The 17,835-nt window shown below is 53.5% G+C and overlaps 1 protein-coding gene across 1 annotated transcript in view; it reads left to right on the forward strand.

Moving 5' to 3' along the window:
• Positions 1 to 6,235: 6,235 nt before the first annotated feature.
• The window catches only part of ARID1A (AT-rich interaction domain 1A), a gene marked incomplete at its 5' end in the record, with an annotated part of 60,743 nt that continues 49,143 nt past the window's right edge, over positions 6,236 to 17,835 (forward strand). The window contains one exon of the mRNA XM_084300513.1: positions 6,236 to 7,429. Within this exon, the coding sequence (XP_084156639.1) occupies positions 6,236 to 7,429 (1,194 nt within the window). The remainder of the gene's footprint in view (positions 7,430 to 17,835) is intronic.

Consider the following 17,835-nt stretch of genomic DNA (forward strand, 5'->3'; position numbering starts at 1 on the left):
CTCTTTTTTTTTTTTTTTTCACTCCACTGAAAAGAGCAGCAGAGGGTGGGAGAAACACAGAGGGACAGACTTGCTCGGAGTCGGCAGCTTTCTGCGTGCTGGCGAACTCTCTGCTGGTTTCGCCTCCCTGCACGCTGCTGCCAGTTCCCAAGTACTTAAACAGAATAATAGTTTTGCTTCAGTGGGAAAATCCAGGCCCAGAGTTGAGGTCTGTCTCTTTTCGCAGCTTTGAAAGCCTTTTTAACTCTTCCAAGTGGGGTTTGCAGCCTGATGGGGCTGCTCTGCAAGCCCACCGGCCAGGTCCCAAATCTGGTGGGATTCAGGAGAAATGAGGCGGTTGGCTCCTGATCCAGTGCAGGGGTTTTTATGAACTCCGCTCCGCGTTTTGTTTTATTTTTTGCCTTTTTTTTTTTTTTTTTTTTTTTTTTTTTTTTAAGTAGATTTACTCTTCCTTCTCCGAGCGAGCGCTCAGCACCAGAGAGCTGATGTCTGAGGGCGGCGGTGGAGCACGGTGTGCACAGCCACCTCTAGAAAATCAATGCCGTGGCACCTTAAACTTGTTTTCCTCCTCGCAGGGACCGTGTTCAGAACATCAGTGAATTCTCCCTGGGAAATTCTGACATCCCACTTCCACTCTTTTCGTTTTTAATGCCGGGGGCGAGCTGCTCTCCCCTCTCCCCCCCCCCCCGCCCACGTGTGCACCCAAACTTGCTCCGGCTCCGCAGCCTGGACCCGCGAGCAGGATGCGCTGCGGGCTCTGCGCCGCTTCCCTTCCGCTCCGACTCCGCTTCGCTTTTTCCTCCTCCTAGCGAGGGCTGCAAAAATCGTGCGTTTTCCCCCAGCCAGCCCCGCTCCGCTTTCCTCCCTCCCTCCTCCTTCCCTCCATGCGCATCCAAAGTTTTGCAGTTTTGCAGCGCTCCCGTCGGATGCTAGCGGCCGGCTCCGGCGGCGCGGCGGGGGCAGGGGCTCGCTCCCTTCCCTCCCTTCCCTCCGTGCCCTTTTTGGTGGGAAAGCTGCAAATCCAGCCTGCGATCCGCTCCTGCCTTTGAGCTGTGCTGCTGCGAGCTGGCGGAGTTACCTTCTGCTGAAAACTCCACTTCGCAGCGTGCCCCTGTGCCATTGTGTCAGCCCTGGAGAGGGAGATTATACACTATCTTGACATATTTTTAAGAGGATAAATAAGCATTGTCTCGCACAATGCCCCAGCACATTAGCCACTCACGGCAAACAAATAATTCCAATAACGTTAATCTTAGTGGTTATGAAGCTGCGACGAGAGTGCTTAACCTAGATATGATAGTGGCTAAAAGACTGGAAAGAATGGGCTGGACAAATGCAAACATATTTGCAGGAAATGTAATTTTCTTTAGCAAAACTACTCTCAGATAAGCCGAGGGACCGTCGATAACCTTTCCTCGTTCCATTCCATATTTTGCGGCGTGCTCTGTGAATTATAATAGATGGGTCTCTTGTTCTTGGGTCCAGTCTGCATATCTCAGCACACTGTGCCTTTCAGGAAAATGGAAGAGCATCCTTCTTCACCCAACTACGTTAATTGCTCCTCAGCGCGTTTCATTCGAGCGTGGCCGAGCTACCCGATACTTTATTAGAGAAACTCTGCCCAATTCCCGAAGTGCTGATCCAGTCCACGTTTGTAGCAAGTTGAAAGGCTGGGGATAATGATAACTTGTGTGTGTGCGAGCGTGAGGGAGCGCGGCTGACTTTAGTCCGGTTTCCATGTCAACGATTCAGTCCATATTTGCCATCACACAGTTGGCAGAGCCTTTTTTTTTTATTTTTTATTTTTTTTTCTCATGGGGGAGACGCTACTCCTGTTTCTAGTACTCTATAATCTACACCAGGTTTCCTTCGCCGCCTTAGCGCTGGGTTAAATGGCACGGCCACCTCCATGAAGGAGACTCCGCTGGGCTCAGGAGGAGCCAGCCTAGCGGTGGCGGCCTGCGCTGCCAGGGGAGAGCGCCGAGCTGGCTCCCCAGCCCATCTGAGCAGCTCGGGGCCGAGCCTGCCGTGGAAGAAAGCGTGCTCAGCACTTCGGGAGATGGGGAAGAGACGACCAACTGCCATACGCGGCTCAGCCAAGAGCACTGGGGCTGGGAAGAGCGTTGACGTGTCGCAAAGTCTCGTCCCGTCGTGCAGAGCTGGGTAGTTTCGCCACGGGATGGCACAAGCAGCAGGAGGATTTTCAGCTCTTAGGTGGAAATGTTGTTAAGAACTGTTCCGTCATCTGCCTTCCAAACCCCATGGCTGGAATTTCATTGAACGCCTCAGTTATTTAGTGAAGTGCCAGGGCCTCATTGATGAGGCATATTCCAAAATCTGCTTCAGCTTTCACAAACATTTGGTAAAGTGAGTGTCTCCTTACTGTGTGGGTGGCTGGGGAATCCAGCCTGCTTTTCACATTACAGTCAACACCAGGTTTCATAGTCTGCCCTAGCGCTCTTTGAAGAAGATTCCAAAAGCCTGAGACACGTGGGGTACCTCGGAGCGTGGAGTCTTTGGGTGCCCCTGGGCTGAAACTGCAGCTCCTGATCTGCAGCCAGTGAACTCATGGTGGGGCTCAGCTGGACAGCAGGGCTTTGCCTCCCGAAGCAGAATGTAGCTTTGGAGTTGAGGAGATTGTTGCTTGAGACTGATCTGGAGCTAAATGGCAGAATTGCTTCCAGTTGGGTTTTTCTTGTAGTAAACAAAACATCTAAACAGAGTATTTTGGTGCTGTGGTCCACTAGAGCCCACCATAGGCATTAATAAAGCCACAGGAGCTCACTTGAGGGAGTCGGGCCTGATGTGCTGAAGGAGTTTTTCCTTCTGCTTCTTTGCTTTTTCTAGAATGTCGGGTTTGATCAAGTAACAGAGGCTCCTCCAAAGACAGCACGTAGATCAACTTTCCGTTCTAGCATTTTCCCCAGTTTTCAAACTCTTCTGACGAAGAGTACCTTGGCAGTTCTGCTGCATGGTCCCGGTAAAGCCACAGGACTTCACCTGGGAGATTCTAGCACTGAGCTGAGGCTCCAAACTTCATGAAGGCCTTTGAAGGCTTTTCATATCACAACACAGATGCCATCATTTATGACCCTTTGCTTTCTAATAGTTTATTTACCGCTGTGGAGGAAGACTGACTGACCAATTTACTATGAGGGAATCTGCTCCACGCTGCACAGTCAACTGTAAAGACTGTAAAGTGGCAAAAGGCTTTGTCCAGGAGCCTGCAGGGCACTTTATTGCTCCAGAATACAGTTAAAATTTTGCTATTTATTGCCCCATCCAGCCTCCCCTCCCACTTTCAGCTTTGGAAGAAACCCTTTTGTTCTGCCACCTGCATTCTGGATAATAAATATTTTATACGATAAGTTTTACAGTGAGGGTGAGGGTTGAGTTGACAGCAGTAGGCACTGAAATCTTCACTTCGTCCCTAACAGGCCTGGAGCACTGGCACTGATTCCGTCCTTCTGTGCCTTGGCTTGCCTCTTGCTCCGGACCCAGTTTTCCCCACTGTCCTCAGTGGTGTTAAAATGGGATTTCTTGTGGTGCGGCCTGCTGATTGTTAGGCTTGGGCCAAGCTTCGGGCCTTCATCACTGTAACTCTGGTAATCGAGGTTACTTCTGCCCCAGTTTTGTTTCAAGGTGGTCTAAAATGGAAGCCTGCATCTCAGAAGCTTCCTTTGACTCCTTACCTGTTGTTTTCTGGTGTTTTCTCTCTGTGAAGTTGTGTTGACTTCCACCTGGCTTTGCCAAATACTTCCCTATGCCAGAGGAGACACCTTCCTGCCCAGCTGTCCTGATCCAGTACATAGACGGAGAGCTGAACTATATGACTGCTATTTTTATTGGGCAACCATTTCCTAATTTCTGTGAGCTTGTGTTTTATAACCTGAATAACTCATATTTTTGTTTCTTTCCCACAGACCTGTAGAATCTGAAGTAAAAATTGCAACCACAGGACCCACTGGAACAGGACAGGATAGGGGACCTGGCTCTAGGACCAAGCTCTGGGTACATTTCTTTCCTCCCTCCTCCCACTGTGAGAAAGGCTGTGGGGATGGAGGAGGTGGGAAACTGGGCCTGAAGTGGTTGCAGAAGAACGTGGCCTAGTTTGGTTCACCCGTGGACATTTGGGGAGCTCCAGCACCTCGTTATCCTTTGAGACGGCGGGAGCATCCCGTCCCATTGCCCAATGTGTTGTGTCTAGACACGTTCAGGTGGTTGTGGTTGTCCCCGTTCAGCCACCCCGAGGGAGTTCCTGGTTCACTGCCCACTGCTGTCGCTTTGGCAGGAGCGGGAACCGGACTTTCTTGGATGTCCGTGTGTGCAGTTATTGTCATGGCGCGCCGCCAACTCTTTTTTTTTTTTCTTCTTTCCAGAGGGACACAACCAGCGGAGAGGAAATGACAATCCTTAATAGTTTGCAAAGGCTAATTCTAAATGGAATTTCTAGGGACAAAGAAGAGGCGCTTCGTTAACCCACGGGCCGTCTTCCCTGCCGAAAATCCAGAGCTAGTGTTGAGCAACGCAGCCATGTGCCCTCACTGCTGTCCCCGGGAGGTGGGCTGGTGGCCTGCTGATGGTGGGAACCACGGCCTCACCATCCTAGCAAGGCAAGGGGGGCTGCCTCCCGAGCAGGGCCTCTGACTGGAGCGGGATAAGCCCAGCTGATGCTGGGGGACTTCCTCCTGCCCTGGTTCCGCTGGCTCCCCAGGCAAAATTTGCTCGCTTCTTGGTTCTGGTTCAGCCCAGCTCAGCTCAGCCCGGCCCAGCTCAGCCCAGCCGGGTTCAGTTCAGCTCAGCCCAGCCCATTTCAGCCCGGCCCGGTTCCGTTCAGCCCAGATCAGCCCAGCTCGGTTCAGCCGGGCCTGGTTTAGATCAGCCCATTTCAGCCCAGTTTGGCTTGGCCTGGCCCAGTTCAGCCCAGCCGAGTTCAGCTCATCCTGGCCTGGTTCTGTTCAGCCCAGATCAGCCCAGCTCGGTTCAGCCCGGCCAGGTTCAGCCCAGTTCAGTTCAGCTCAGCCCATTTCAGCCTGGATCAGCCCAGCTTGGTTCAGCCTGGCCCAGTTCAGTTCAGCCCGGCCCGGTTCAGCTCAGCCTGAATCAGCCCAGCTCAGTTCTGCCTGTCCCAGTTCAGCCCGGTTCAGTTCAGCTCAACCCATTTCAGCCCGGCCCGGTTCAGTTCAGCCTGGATCACCCCAGCTCGGTTCAACCTGGCCCAGTTCAGCCCAGTTCAGTTCAGCTCAGCCCATTTCAGCCTGGGTCAGCCCAGCTTGGTTCAACCCGACCCGGTTCGGCCCAGCCCATTTCAGCCCGGCCCGGTTGAGCCCAGCTCGCTTCACCCTCGCTCGCTTCATCCCGACCCGTTCCATCCCCTCCCTCCCCAGCACCCCTTTCCCCCCCCCTTCCCCGGCTCTCAACTCCGCGAAATCCACCGCGGGTTTTGCGAGCGGCAGCTCCGCCGCGCCGAGCCGCGAGCGGCCGGGGCCGGCCCCGCTCCTCCTTTGTGATGGGAGGGGAGGGGGGGGGGGGGGCAGAGAGAGAGAGCGAGGAGAGAGAGAGAGAGGGAGGAGGAGGAGGAGGGAGGAGGAGGAGGAGGAGGCTCCCGTCCGGGCCGCGCCGCGCTCCGCTCCGGGTTTGGCAGGCGGCCTCGGCGCTGGGTAAAATGGCAGCGCTGAGCCTCGTGCCGGAGTGAGCCCCGCTCGGCGCGCCCCAGCCGGGAGCTGCTCGCCCCAGCCCGGCCCCAGCCGCCGCCGCTCGGCCCGGCTCCGGGCACGGCTCCCACCTCGCCCGCCGCTGCCCCCCCCCCTCCCTCCCTCCCGCTCCTCGAGCCCCCTACGTCCCGGGTCTGCCCCCCCCCCCCCCCCCAACACCCCTCCTCCTCCTTCTTCTTCTTCCCCCCCCCCCCCCCCCCCCCACCTCCTCCTCCTCCTCCTCCTCCTCCTCCCCTTTCTCCGCCGGCTGCAACCGAGGAGGTACAGCGGGGCCAGGCCCCGGGAAGCCCAGCCCAGCGGAGCCCTCCCCGCCTCGCCGAGCAGGCCGGGGGGGAATGAGCCCCCGCTGCCCTGAAGAGCCCGCCGCCGCCTGAGCGGGGAGCAGCAGAGCAGCGAGGCCTCACGCCGGCCGGCCAGGCAGGGAGCAGCTCCGGGGGGGGGGGGGGGGGACCGGGACCGGGACCGGGACCGGGACCGGCCCGGGGGGGGGGCGGGGGGCGGCTGGGTGGGGAGGGGGGATCATGGCTGCTCAGGTCGCCCCCGCCGCCGCCAGCAGCCTGGGCGCCCCGGCTCCAGCCGAGCTGAAGAAAGCGGAGGCGCAGCAGCAGCAGCAGCAGCGGGATTGTCCCCCGGAGGAGGCGGGGGGTGAGGCGGCGGCGGAGCGCGGCGGCGGCGGCGAGAAGCAGGCGGAGAGCGAGGGCCCCCCGGGGAAGGAGCTGCAGGACGGGGCCGAGAGCAACGGAGGGGGCGCAGGGGCCGAGGCCGACCTGAAGAGCTCGAACGGGAACCCGGGCCCCAGGCCCGCCGCTGCCGCCGCCACCCTGAACAATAACCTCCCGGAGCCGCCCGGTGGCGGCGGCGGCGGCAGCAGCGACGGGGTGGGGGCGCCGCAGCAGCAGCAGCAGCCGCCGCAGCAGCAGCAGCAGCAGCCTCCCCCTTCCCACCCGGCCGCCTTGCCCCCGCCAGCCTACGGCTTCGGGCAGCCCTACGGCCGGGGCGCCCAGGCCGCCGCCGCCGCCGCCGCTGCTGCGGCCGCCGCCGCCGCTGCCTTCCACCAACATGGCGGACAACAAAGCCCTGGCATGGCAGCGCTGCAGAGCGGGGGCCTGGAGCAGCCCTACCCGGGGCCGACCGGAGCCCCCGCGGGGCCGCCCCCTCCCCAGAACTCGCACGGCGGCGCCGAGCACGGCTTCGCCAACCACCAGTACAACTCCTACTACGCGGCCGGCCGCAGCGCCGCTTCCTACCCGCCTCCCCCCCAGGCCTACGCCCTGAGCTCCCCCCGGGGCAGCGCTCAGAGCTCCGCCGGGGCTAAGTCCCCCGCCGCCGCCGCCTTCCAGCAGCAGCGCTTCGGGGTCATGGGGCCCTCGGCGGCCGGCGGCGGAGCAGGAGGAGGGGGCGCCACCCCGCAGCCCACCGCCACCCCCACCCTCAACCAGCTCCTCACCTCCCCCAGCTCCGCCCGCGGCTACCAGGGGTACCCCGGGGGCGACTATAGCGGCGGGCCGCAGGACGGGGGAGCAGCAGCAGCGGCCGCAGCAGCAGCAGCAGCAGCAGCCAAGGGCCCGGCAGCCGCGGATATGGTCTCGCAGTACGGCGGGGGCAACAGCCAGGGCTGGGCCGCGGCCGGAGGAGCCCCCCCGAGGAGCCACCATGCGCCCATGAGCCCCGGGAGCAGCAGCGGCAGCGGGCAGAGCCTCGGCAGGAGCCAGCAGGTAACGGCGGGGCCGGCGTGGAGGGTGCGGGGGGTGCAGGGGGGCGATTGGGGGGTGGGGGGGGACGCTGGGGGACCCCGAGGGGCCGGGGGGCGGCTGGGGAGGGGGGTCCCGGGGTGTTGGGGGGCAGCTGCTTGTCCCGCGGGTCCCCCCCCGGCGGGCCGGCGCTGCTGGGGAGCTGCCATTGTCTGTGCTTTGCTGGCTCGCTCTAAAATGGCTGCCTCGCTGCCTTCCCTTCCTCCCTCCCCAGCCTTTGTGCGAGGCTCCCGGGGAACCGCCGCCGTCCCGCGGGCTGCCTCGGGGGGGGAGGCTCCGGGGGGCTCCCGGTGGGAGGGGGTCCGGCGGTCGCCCCCCCCCGGTAGGGCTCGGCCCGGCGGCGGCGGCCGCAACCGGGGTCGGGGCTCGCGGGCGGCCCGCGTGGGGACAACGGCGGGGCCACGGCAGCGCCTCCGCCGCCGGCCGGGCCCCGAGGCCCCGGTTCCCTTCCCCGGGGGGGGGGCCGAGCCCCTCGTGTCGGGGGTCGCCGAGAGCCCTCCGGGGTCGCCGGGGCTCGGCCCGGTTCGTCGGGGCCGCGTTTCCCCCCGCGGGAGGCCCGGAGGTCGGGCGGGCGGCGGGGAGAGGCGGTGAGCAGCTCGGCGATGGGAGTAGTAAAGCGCAGATCGCTTTGGTTTGGGATTTGAATTATGGAGGTAAAATCCTTCTGTCAAAGCCAGGAGACAGTTGGTCTTAGGTTGACATCCTATCTGTGATCTGATTGGCTCCCCATCTCCTGCTCTTGGCCATTTATAATTGCCTCTGATGTAATGGTACAACAATCCTGATGAGCTCATAAACTTTTACACTCGCCTTTTCTGCCAGCCCCGACCCAAAGCGGCCCTGCCGCTCGCCGCCTCCTCATCCTCATCCCCCCCCCCCCCCCCCCCCTCCCTCCTTTACCAACCCCCCAGCAGAAATTGGCCGTGACCTTGAGGAGCTCGGGTGGCAGCCCCGCATCCATCCCAGCCAGCCCGGCCTCGTCGCATTGTGCCTGAAACAAAAGAGGAGGCGATGGCATTTTTGTTTGTACCTTGGGTTTATTTTGCTTGTGATGTTTGATTGCGGCCTGGAATAAGAGTCTGTGTTGTCAGAACAGTGGCAGGGCTTCTCCGCACAATGGGCTTGCTGTTTGTTTTGGTTATGCGACTTTCCCTTTGGTTATAAATGATTTCTTTGATGGGTCTGAGGATGCGTTTTGTTCCTGGCTGATTTTGGCCCTTTTCAAAACTGGGGCTGTTAGGGTGCTTTGAGATGGAGATGTGGGGGGTTTCTGTGGTGTATCGCAGCCTTAATAATGAAAAAAATGGACAAAAAAAAGAAAAACACACCCAACAAAGCAATCAAAACCAAACTTGGGGTGGAAGCGCTGGAAATGGTCAATTACCAATTTACATTCCTTTGGGAGGTTTACCAGAGGACAGGCCGAGGGTTCTAACCATATGTATCGGGGCACATTTTGACTTTCTTTGAGTAAGCACTGACACTGCCTGACCCTCACTTTCATTTAGAGGGAGATCTGATGGACATGCAAGTTCTTGCTGTGGTCAGACTCCACAGTGTCCCAACTCCTAGTTTTGCAAAGGAAAACAAATAGGAAAAACAAGCCTGAAAATTAAAATTATTGCTGTATGCGTAGAATTTCCTGCTTGCTGGAAATATGGAGGGCCAGAAAAAGGGCAGAGGAGAAAGCAGTACAGTACATACGTCAGATACTGTAGATACAGGGAAAGGAGATGCTGGTATCTGGAAGCTTTGATTAAAAAGAGGTTACTCTCTGTGTTTAAACGTGCATCCCCAAGGCCTGTCGTGGCCTCGTGCAGGACTGACAGACTTCCCTTTTCTTTCTGTGTACTTTTCTCTAACTTCAGGCCCTGGGTCAGAGACACTTGATACCACGTAGCGTGACATGCAGCCTCCAGAGTTTCCCTTCTTACTCAGTGCTTCTCTGGTGTCAATCTGAAAACTGCTTAATTTTTGTTCCTTGATTGCTGAAGGCAGCCTCCTTCAGCATCTTGAGTTACTCACCCGTCCTTTCTGTCAGACGGCAACGCTGCTGTCTGAGAGAGTGGCTCTTATCTCTGTGGTCATCGACCTGCCCGATGGCAGCGGGTGGTGAGCTTTCGGCTGTGCTGAGCGGAGATTTCGGGTCCTCGGGATTACGTTCGTGCATACCTGGGATACAGGCATAGAGGAACCTCGGACAAATGTCACGGATGCTCACATGGTTATTTGAAGGGGCTTTCTGTATCCTGACAAATGTAAATCGAGATGAAATGTCTGCTAAAATATGATGTCCGAACTTTTCAAGCAGGGGTTTTAGTAGGCTGTGTATCTGACAAAAGCGTACTTCTGTCTGTTCTGGTACAATGGGAGATGTCTTTGGATTGCATTTTTGTCCCGGAAAGTGAAACTGATGTGATTCTGGGAGCTGTTGATGCATTGTATGTCAATATCCGAGGAACTAGTCTCATTAATTGGAATTATTAATGAATAGCTGTTCTGAGGATTAGTTTAACTTCAGATGGTACAAATAGCGTATAAAAAGTAAACCAACAACTCTCCCACCCTGAAAGCCAAACCAACCCCCCCCCAAATCCTTTTTGCATGAAGGATTAGTGGACTCAGACTGACAATTCCTTTTTTCTGCTGTTAAAAAGGAAAAAGGCCTTTCATCTGGCAGGATGCGAAAAGCTTCCACCTGTCTTCTGAGCCGCTCACAAGAAACGGTTAATTAATAACGATAATATAACTCCATTCCAAATAACAGCCTCCTTCAGGTGTGTGGCCTGTTAAATTCCCTCAGCTGGAAGGATTTAAAGCTCGTGTCTTTCCTTTGTCTTGTGCAGCGGAGAACAGAGTGGGTACTTAGCCCTAACTTCTGAGGAACTGTAGGGGAGCGAGAGGCGAGCGTAATTCATCTGACCCACTACAAAGAGAGGTGCCTCTTGGTGCAAACCTGGAGAAGGTGATGTGGGAAGAGCATGGGGTTCCTACGTTCAGGAGCTTTTGGGGTATTAACCTGAGGTTTTGGGGCTGGGAAGCCGTCCTGAGCAGCGAAGAGGAGTGCCTTTAATTCTCCACACGTGGTAGGATTTATGAATGATGCCATAAGGGGAGTTTCATCACGCTGCTCATCAAGAAAGACGAAGTAATTTCTGGCGTGAAAGTTGTTTCCTGTAATAAACTAAGAGCACAATCACTTGATAGGGATGGTCTGTAGCCCTCACGGACCTTTGCTCACTGGCTGGCCCCAGGAGCGTGGTGCTTCCCGGAGCCCCCGTAAGATAGGTGTGCTCTGTGTTTGCAGGGACTGGGTTGGAGGTTTAGGGGCTTCGTGTCTGTTTCAGCTGACCTTTACAGCTGGGAAATGTGGAGCAGGGTCAAGAGATGAGAATGCCTGCTTTTACAGCGTGTGGGATGAGAAATCTGTGGTTTTCTGTGGGAATGACTCGTAAGGAACCAGGCTTGGGATCTTAGTTTTCAGTTTTTCCATTTTACTAACAGCTCTGTCGTGCATTTGTTTCCACTTCCCCTCAGAGCGTGTAGCCGTTCCTAATAACAAGCTGGCTTTCCCAGCGTCTTGGGACCTAAAGGAAACTGCTCAAGAGAAAGCACTTCCCTCCCTGTAAGAGGTGGGCATTTCTCGTGGCACACGCTTTTACTACGGCAAACGATGTCTCCTGTAATGGGAGATGTGTTTGGATTTTATTAACCATCGGCGCGTTGGATAACCTCCCCGTAGGTGCACCGTCGTCTCCAGGCCGCAGTTGTAAGTTCAGTGAAGTCAGTTTAAAAATCCTATGCTAATAAAAAACGCTCTTGGGCCCGTTGCCATACAATAGTTATGTTTTGTTGACTTAGATCTCAACTTTAGCGGTAAGCGAGGCATGAAAAATGTTGTTGAAAATATGTTTTTTAAACTAAATTGGCACCAAATGGCTCTGTGCTGCCAATGAGCTGTGATATCTTGGAATCTGCAATTGAGACCTGGCTCCTCTTGGCTTGGAGCGCGGGGTTTTTCCTTGCTTAGCATGGTAGCGTTAGGAGGCCTCGAATTGCTTGCGAGATGCAGTACGCACGAGGGCTTTCCAATGAAAACGGGGGTGCTGCATCTTTTTCTGGTCAGGCTTCACCTCTGAATGGGCGACTTCAGATTTTCTCTGTGTTAAAAGAAGTAGAAAAAGGTGGGGGTTGTCTTCTGTTGTAAGAAATACTGCAGTTAATTCTGATGTGGATGCTGAAGATCTTACAGGCTTACTTCTTAGAGTAGGCTGAGGTAGACCAGGCGTTGTTGCCCGATTCTGTTAAGCACCTTGATTTCTGAAATACCGTCGTCATGATGCTTGGTTTTATGGTGACTAGTGTTATTTGGGCAGGGTACGTGTGAGCTAGGACACGGGACACTAACCATCAGTTCTGATGCTCAACTGCAGCTTAGTTTTCCTGCCCTTGTCCCCGCTAGTTTACCATGAAACTTTGGGCAAACGTGATTGTGCCGTCCTTTTTGATTTTTCATTTTTTCCCCTCCGTGAAACGGGGTTAGTAGTGCTTGGCACCTGCCTTTTGCTAAGTATAAATTAAATGTTCTGTCAATCCTTATTTATTAGCTGTACTAGGGGAGGGTTTCTACATCTGGTGCCTCTTGTAATCACCGTGGTGGTTGCAAGACAGAGCCGTGCTTTATGGAAGGTTGTACATCTGACTTTTGGGTCATATTTCTTTTTTTTTGGTGGGAACGCCTGCCCATTTCCTAAAACTATCAGTCCAGTTCAAGCTGTTCTACCTGCTAAGACTTCTCTTTCCTGATGTGACTGCTCAGCTGATACGCAGAGCCTCTCCCCTGTTCATAGGTGGTACTAGAAACTGGGGGGAAGCATGCGACTCAAATGCTGTTATATATCTGTGTTACTGGTCCCCTAAATTTGCTGTGTTCATCGTTTTTTTTAGTCTAGTCTTTTTTGAGAGCACTGGTTAATGGATATTATCTTACAGAAGTTTTAACGTGAAGACCCTATTTAAAAAAAACAAAGCAAAACACATCAGCTTTCCTTCGGAGAGAAACTGGAGTCTAAAATTAGGCTAAATAGTGCAGCTGTTCGTTTTATCTTACTGTTACCTCATACGCGACTTTTCCACCATTTTTCTGTCTGCTCTTTTCAAAGGAACGCCACCAGCTTGGAAATCCAGTTTTTGCCCCACAAATCTGAATCCGTGCTCTTCCGTAATTAAAATACTAGAGAAGGATGCCCTTTCCAGTTTTTACCGGGTGGATTTGAAATTCTTTGTCTAGTCAGTTTGATTTCTTTTTTGAATTGCAACTCCTGTGTGATGGATTGCTCTGGGGAAAAGCTCATCAGCATGCCGTTGCCCAATTCCTGCCAAGAATGTTTGAAACTCTCGGGCAGCAGCAAAGCAGAAACCGAAGGCAGGCAGGCGTAAGTGCAGGGGGGAGAATGAAAAAGATAAGCTTGGCGGCATTAAAGTTGCTGTTAGGGCCAACCTGCTTTCTTTTCTGGAAGGGTCCATAAACAAAGGGTTATTGGGGAGAAATCCTGCAAAAGTATTTTCATTTATTTTTTTTTTTTTCTGCCATGAGCTGATTTCCAGAAGTTCAGCCTTTAATTTATTAGGAGGTTATGCACACGCACTGGTAAAACTATACTGGATGTCTGTTAGCCAAAGCGATAAATCTCCAGCCTGAAGTGAGTGACAGGTGGGATTGGAGGAAAAAAAAAGCAGTTTTCTTTGGCACGCTGGACCAAAGCTGACGTGTTCCGTCTGGGTCCCTGCCGTCCACCTGTTCTGGGTGCCATTCGGGAGGCCGATGGTGACTTTCTGTTTTTCATTTTAGTGGCTGGAAAAGCGGTGAAGTTGGTCACCTAGCGAGAGGCCTCGCGTGTTTTCTGCAGGCTCAGGAAGGCCGTGCTGTATTTATAAACCGATTCCAGTAAAATTCCAATCATAAGTTAAATGTCATCTCTGCTGGGTTGAGTGTACGCTTATTCTTCTTGAGGCTGAAATTCCGTGGAAACCGTAGGCTTCAGGCAGTCATTTGTTCTGCCCTGGTATGTAGAGGAGGAACGTAAGCTCTCGCGCTCTTGCAGCGACTGCTTTTCGGTGGAAGCAGCCGAGATGTCGATGTGGGAAGTTGCCAAGGTGAGGCACGGAGCTGGGACAGGGCTGAGGATGGAGTACGGGTCTTGTGAGGCTCATCCTGTGCTTGAAGCGTGAGGCCATGGTTCTTTCCCCAGTGCATGGCTTGAGCTGAATGCATCCTTAAGACCCTTTTAATGCACTTAGAGGAGCAGCACCTCAGCCTGTCCGCAGAGGCTCGTAGAGTGAAAGAAGCAGGGCTGGAACAGGAGGAGCTGCTTCTCTCAGGGCTGAGCTCATGTACATATTTTACCAGTTCCTGTAGTGTCTTAATCAGATGTGATAATACGTTTTAACATATGGATGAGGGAGGGGTTCCCAGTTCTTACTCCTCTGTGCACCTGCACTCTCAGCTTATAACTCAGCAGTTCAGTCATGCAACTTGAGCGTTTTTGAGGTTTTTTTTTGGAGTACGTCAAGAAGAGCATTACCGTGTTTGCCATGGTGTTCTTCCTGGAGTATTTCTGAGTTGCAGTCACAGCTCAGTAAGTATTTACACAATGTAGGCCTGAGCTTTCCGTAGTGAAATGTAAAGGATACTACATAATGACAGGTAAACTCAATAAAAGCTACTTCCGAATTTCACAGCAAATAATGTTTTGTATGTTCAGGGTAAAATGATAGCTGTAGCTAGAATCTAATTTCTAATCTTCTTTCTTCTTATTTTGAGGGTGAGAAAGGAGGGGACAAGTGGGTAGGAGCAAGTCAAGAAAGGGATCGTTTTGTTCCGTAAACACTCACGGTAAAGAAATTTCTTTCTGGGGGAGCGAGGTGGTGGAGAGTGCGCGCGCTAATTCCTGTGAAATTTCCATGAAAAATCAGTTTGTGTAAATAACCCTGAAAAGCTACCGCTCCATTCCCGTTACTGGCATTTCATGCGATAACCAGCATGTCACCGTTTCTGTGAGTTACCTATAGCAATTGAACCTCTTTCAAGGACGTATTAAATTGCTACTAATGTTTTTTCTCCTTTTTTCCTTTTTTTTTAAAGCTTGAGTAACTTCCTGTTGCTCTTGGATAATTAATAATATGCCTGAACTATCCCAAGAAGCTGCCTTTTAGACATGGGGAGTAGTTCTTGGAGAAGCTGCAGGAGGCCCCGACGCAGGCAGTGTCCCCTTGGTGCGGAGCAGACCTCTGCTGCTTGTTCTGCTGTGGGCTGGCCCCGTGTTTTGTGTCAGCACGGGTGTTTTTGGCCCTGTGACAAACCAGAGGGGACCGAGCTACACTTTCACATTTTTTTCTGGCATGTGACCGGGAGGAGAGAGTGTTTCGGTGGCAGCAGCCAGTTGCTGATGTCAGACCATGGCCTGAGGTAGCCGTCACTTTCCATCCTGAGAGATTCTGTGACTCTTCTCAAAGAGAAATTCTTCAAGTTTGGAGGACTCTGGAATTTCCCCTGGGGAGAATTACTGGGTTAAACAAGTACTTCTCCCCCCCCCCCCCCCCCCCCCCCCCCATGCACTCACTTGTGAGATTTCATTCAGGTTTGACTAAGAGAAACCCTGAAAATTACCATTTCCCTTCTGATGTCAGCACCGCTCTGGCAGCCTGCCTGTGAATAGCTGAGCAGGAATGCTTTAAAACCCGAGCTCAGGCCACAGCTGCAGCTACACCTCCAGACATTGCGGTGGGAGTCCCGCCGTGCCCCAGCGGGGGCTGAGTTTTGGGATGCTCTCGGCCCGGTGCGTCACGCCGCTCCGATTGCCGGCCCTGGGCTTTGTGCTTAGCGCTGCCCGTGTCGGAGCAGTGCTTGCAGCAGCGTGGATGCGGTCTGAGAAGGAGAAGAGGCAGGGCACCTGCTGGAAACGGCCATTCTGTTTTGGGTTCAGGGCACCGGTTTTGATGTGTTTCGGTGGGGAATGTGCAGAGCGATCTGCGGTGCCTGCGCGTTTCGCTGTCGGTTCGTTGCCTGTGTTGTCTTTGTGGGTGACGATGGTTTTCTCACCGGGCAGAGGGCTGGATCAGGATTCAGAAGGTCATCTAGCTTGTTCTCCTGCTCCAGGGCAGGATCAGCGCTACCTAAGCACAGGGCAGGCGGCGATGAAGGTGATGCAGGTTCCTCAGTCTGTTTTGGTGCTTTGTTATCCTTAACATTGGACATGACAAAAACAATCTGTCTCAAGTCCTCTCAACTGAGTATCTTTGCCTATTCTGGTCTGTTTAGGTATTGGGATCGGAGGCAAAAGTTACACGATAACCAGTTACAAATGTGTGACTTTTCCCCCTGTCCCCCAGTTCCTCGAGGAAAAGCTCGCTAGTTAAATTGCAAAATGTCTCCCTTTATTTCCAGATTGCTGTGCTCGCTGGGGGCTGTGCCGAAAGGATTGGACTGTCCTGCTTTTACCACCTGAACCTCTTCCAGGGTCCCAGAGCCCAGCAGGCTCGCTCTGTACTTTTCTGGATGGGATTCTTCTGTAGTCTTGTTTTGAGTTTCGTTCTTCTTAACAGTCTGATGATGGATTTAAAGTCCAAATGACTGCAGGACTATGCACCCTGTACAAGTTTAGGAGGAGAATCTGGTATTCATTAACTGTATGTAAATAATTAAACTGGTGCTAGACGAGAGGTGGTCTTTCCTCAAACATACTTCTTGTGAAATGGTTTGAAGAAAAGCTCATACCTCTGCGCAGAAGATACATTGAAATGGTAGAAGTGCTGGTATTAGTTGCAGCTTGTTTTTTTTTTTTTTTTTTTGTTTCCCTGAGTTAAGGATCTGACTTTGTAGCTGGCATTGCTCACCCCGGAAAAGGCTTCGCATTCAAGGCCAGTTCCCTGAGCGCCGTCACGTGTTCCCGAAACGGCCTCTTGGTTGTGCGTTAGCTGCACGCGGTGTGAGGAGCTCTGCAGGCCTGCCCTTGGGGCTGGGGGAGCTGCCTGGGGGGCTTTTCGTCAAGGTTTTTTTCAAACAAACTCATTTGGTTACTGTTGTGTAGGGGGCTTGTAATCGCAGTGCTCCTGAGTCCCTGAAAAGGATCCAGGGCAACTGCTGTGTTTGACAGAGTTGGGCTCTTTTTTTTTTTGAGATTGAGTGGGGATAATTGGACGGTATTATCATAGGAAGCATTTAAGCATCTCCTAGTTTTCAGTTCATGATAACCAGCGAGGCTAGGAAGTGCAGTTCTCTGCCTCTCAGAGGGGCTTTCCTTGTCCCTGCACTGTAACTGCCAGATCACACTTCATTTCTGGGCACGGGCTTGCACCCGGAACGGTTTTCTTCATTGGTTTTATGAAAAATTATCTCACTGGAAATGTCAGTTCTGGTTGCCTCCGGGCAGAATTTGGCTCCCCTGGCACGGGGCATGTTTGGTGGGGGAAAGACTTGAAGGTAGTGAGTGTGCTGAGCCTGGATCTGGTGGGGGTTCGTAACAGAAATGGTCTGAAAAGCAGTTGTTTGGGTAATGCTTGGGAGAAGCAAAACATTCGGCTGATGCTTGTCTCCCAGTACCCACTGGTGGACGTACAGAAGTGGCTGGCGAGCTCTCCTGGATTGTCTCCCCAGCCTCTACTTCAAAAATATTTCCGAGATGCTTTCATCGGCCTTCCTGTTTGGTTCACGAGGCATGGCAGCGTTGCAAAAGCTTGCTTCCACGTTAATTGTGATTGATTACTTTGCAATCTAGGACAAGATTTCCTTTGAAAAGCTATATGCTGATTTGGTGTCAGGAATTAAAATCAGATGAAGTGATTAGTGTTCTGTGAAATATCCCAAAGCAATCGAGTGTTCCTCATTGGCTTTCAACTGTGTTCGGCCCTTAACCCTCGCCTCCCTTCTCTTCTCCGGAGCAAGGCCCTAAATCTGTGGTCCGGGCGCTCAGGAGAATAACTCATTAGGCATATTGTATCAGGAGATCGTGATATAATTTGCTGCTGAGCTTCAGGGTGTAGATTTACCCGCTTTAATGATGAGCGCGGAGTATTGGAAGCGCATCGTGTCAAAGTACCAGCGATGCCTGCAGTGGATGGTGAGCGTGTGTTAATGGGAGCTTTAAATCTGATCGCTCTGCAAATGGCAATAAACTGCTCGGAGTTGTCACTGCTGTCAAGGTACAGTCATGCCTCCTCTTCCTTTTCTCATATGAGTTGTCTTGCAGTTTCTTGTTATACCTGTTCCTGAAACCAGGGAAGAGACTGTGCAACGTTGGTTGTTCCTCCTCCCCCCATGGCATTGGCACAGCTCTGAATTTTTGTATCTTCTCCCCAGCTGCCAGCACGCT

Source organism: Netta rufina (assembly GCF_964035555.1).
Source record: "Netta rufina genome assembly, chromosome: 23".
Classification (NCBI taxonomy): Eukaryota; Metazoa; Chordata; class Aves; order Anseriformes; family Anatidae; genus Netta; species Netta rufina.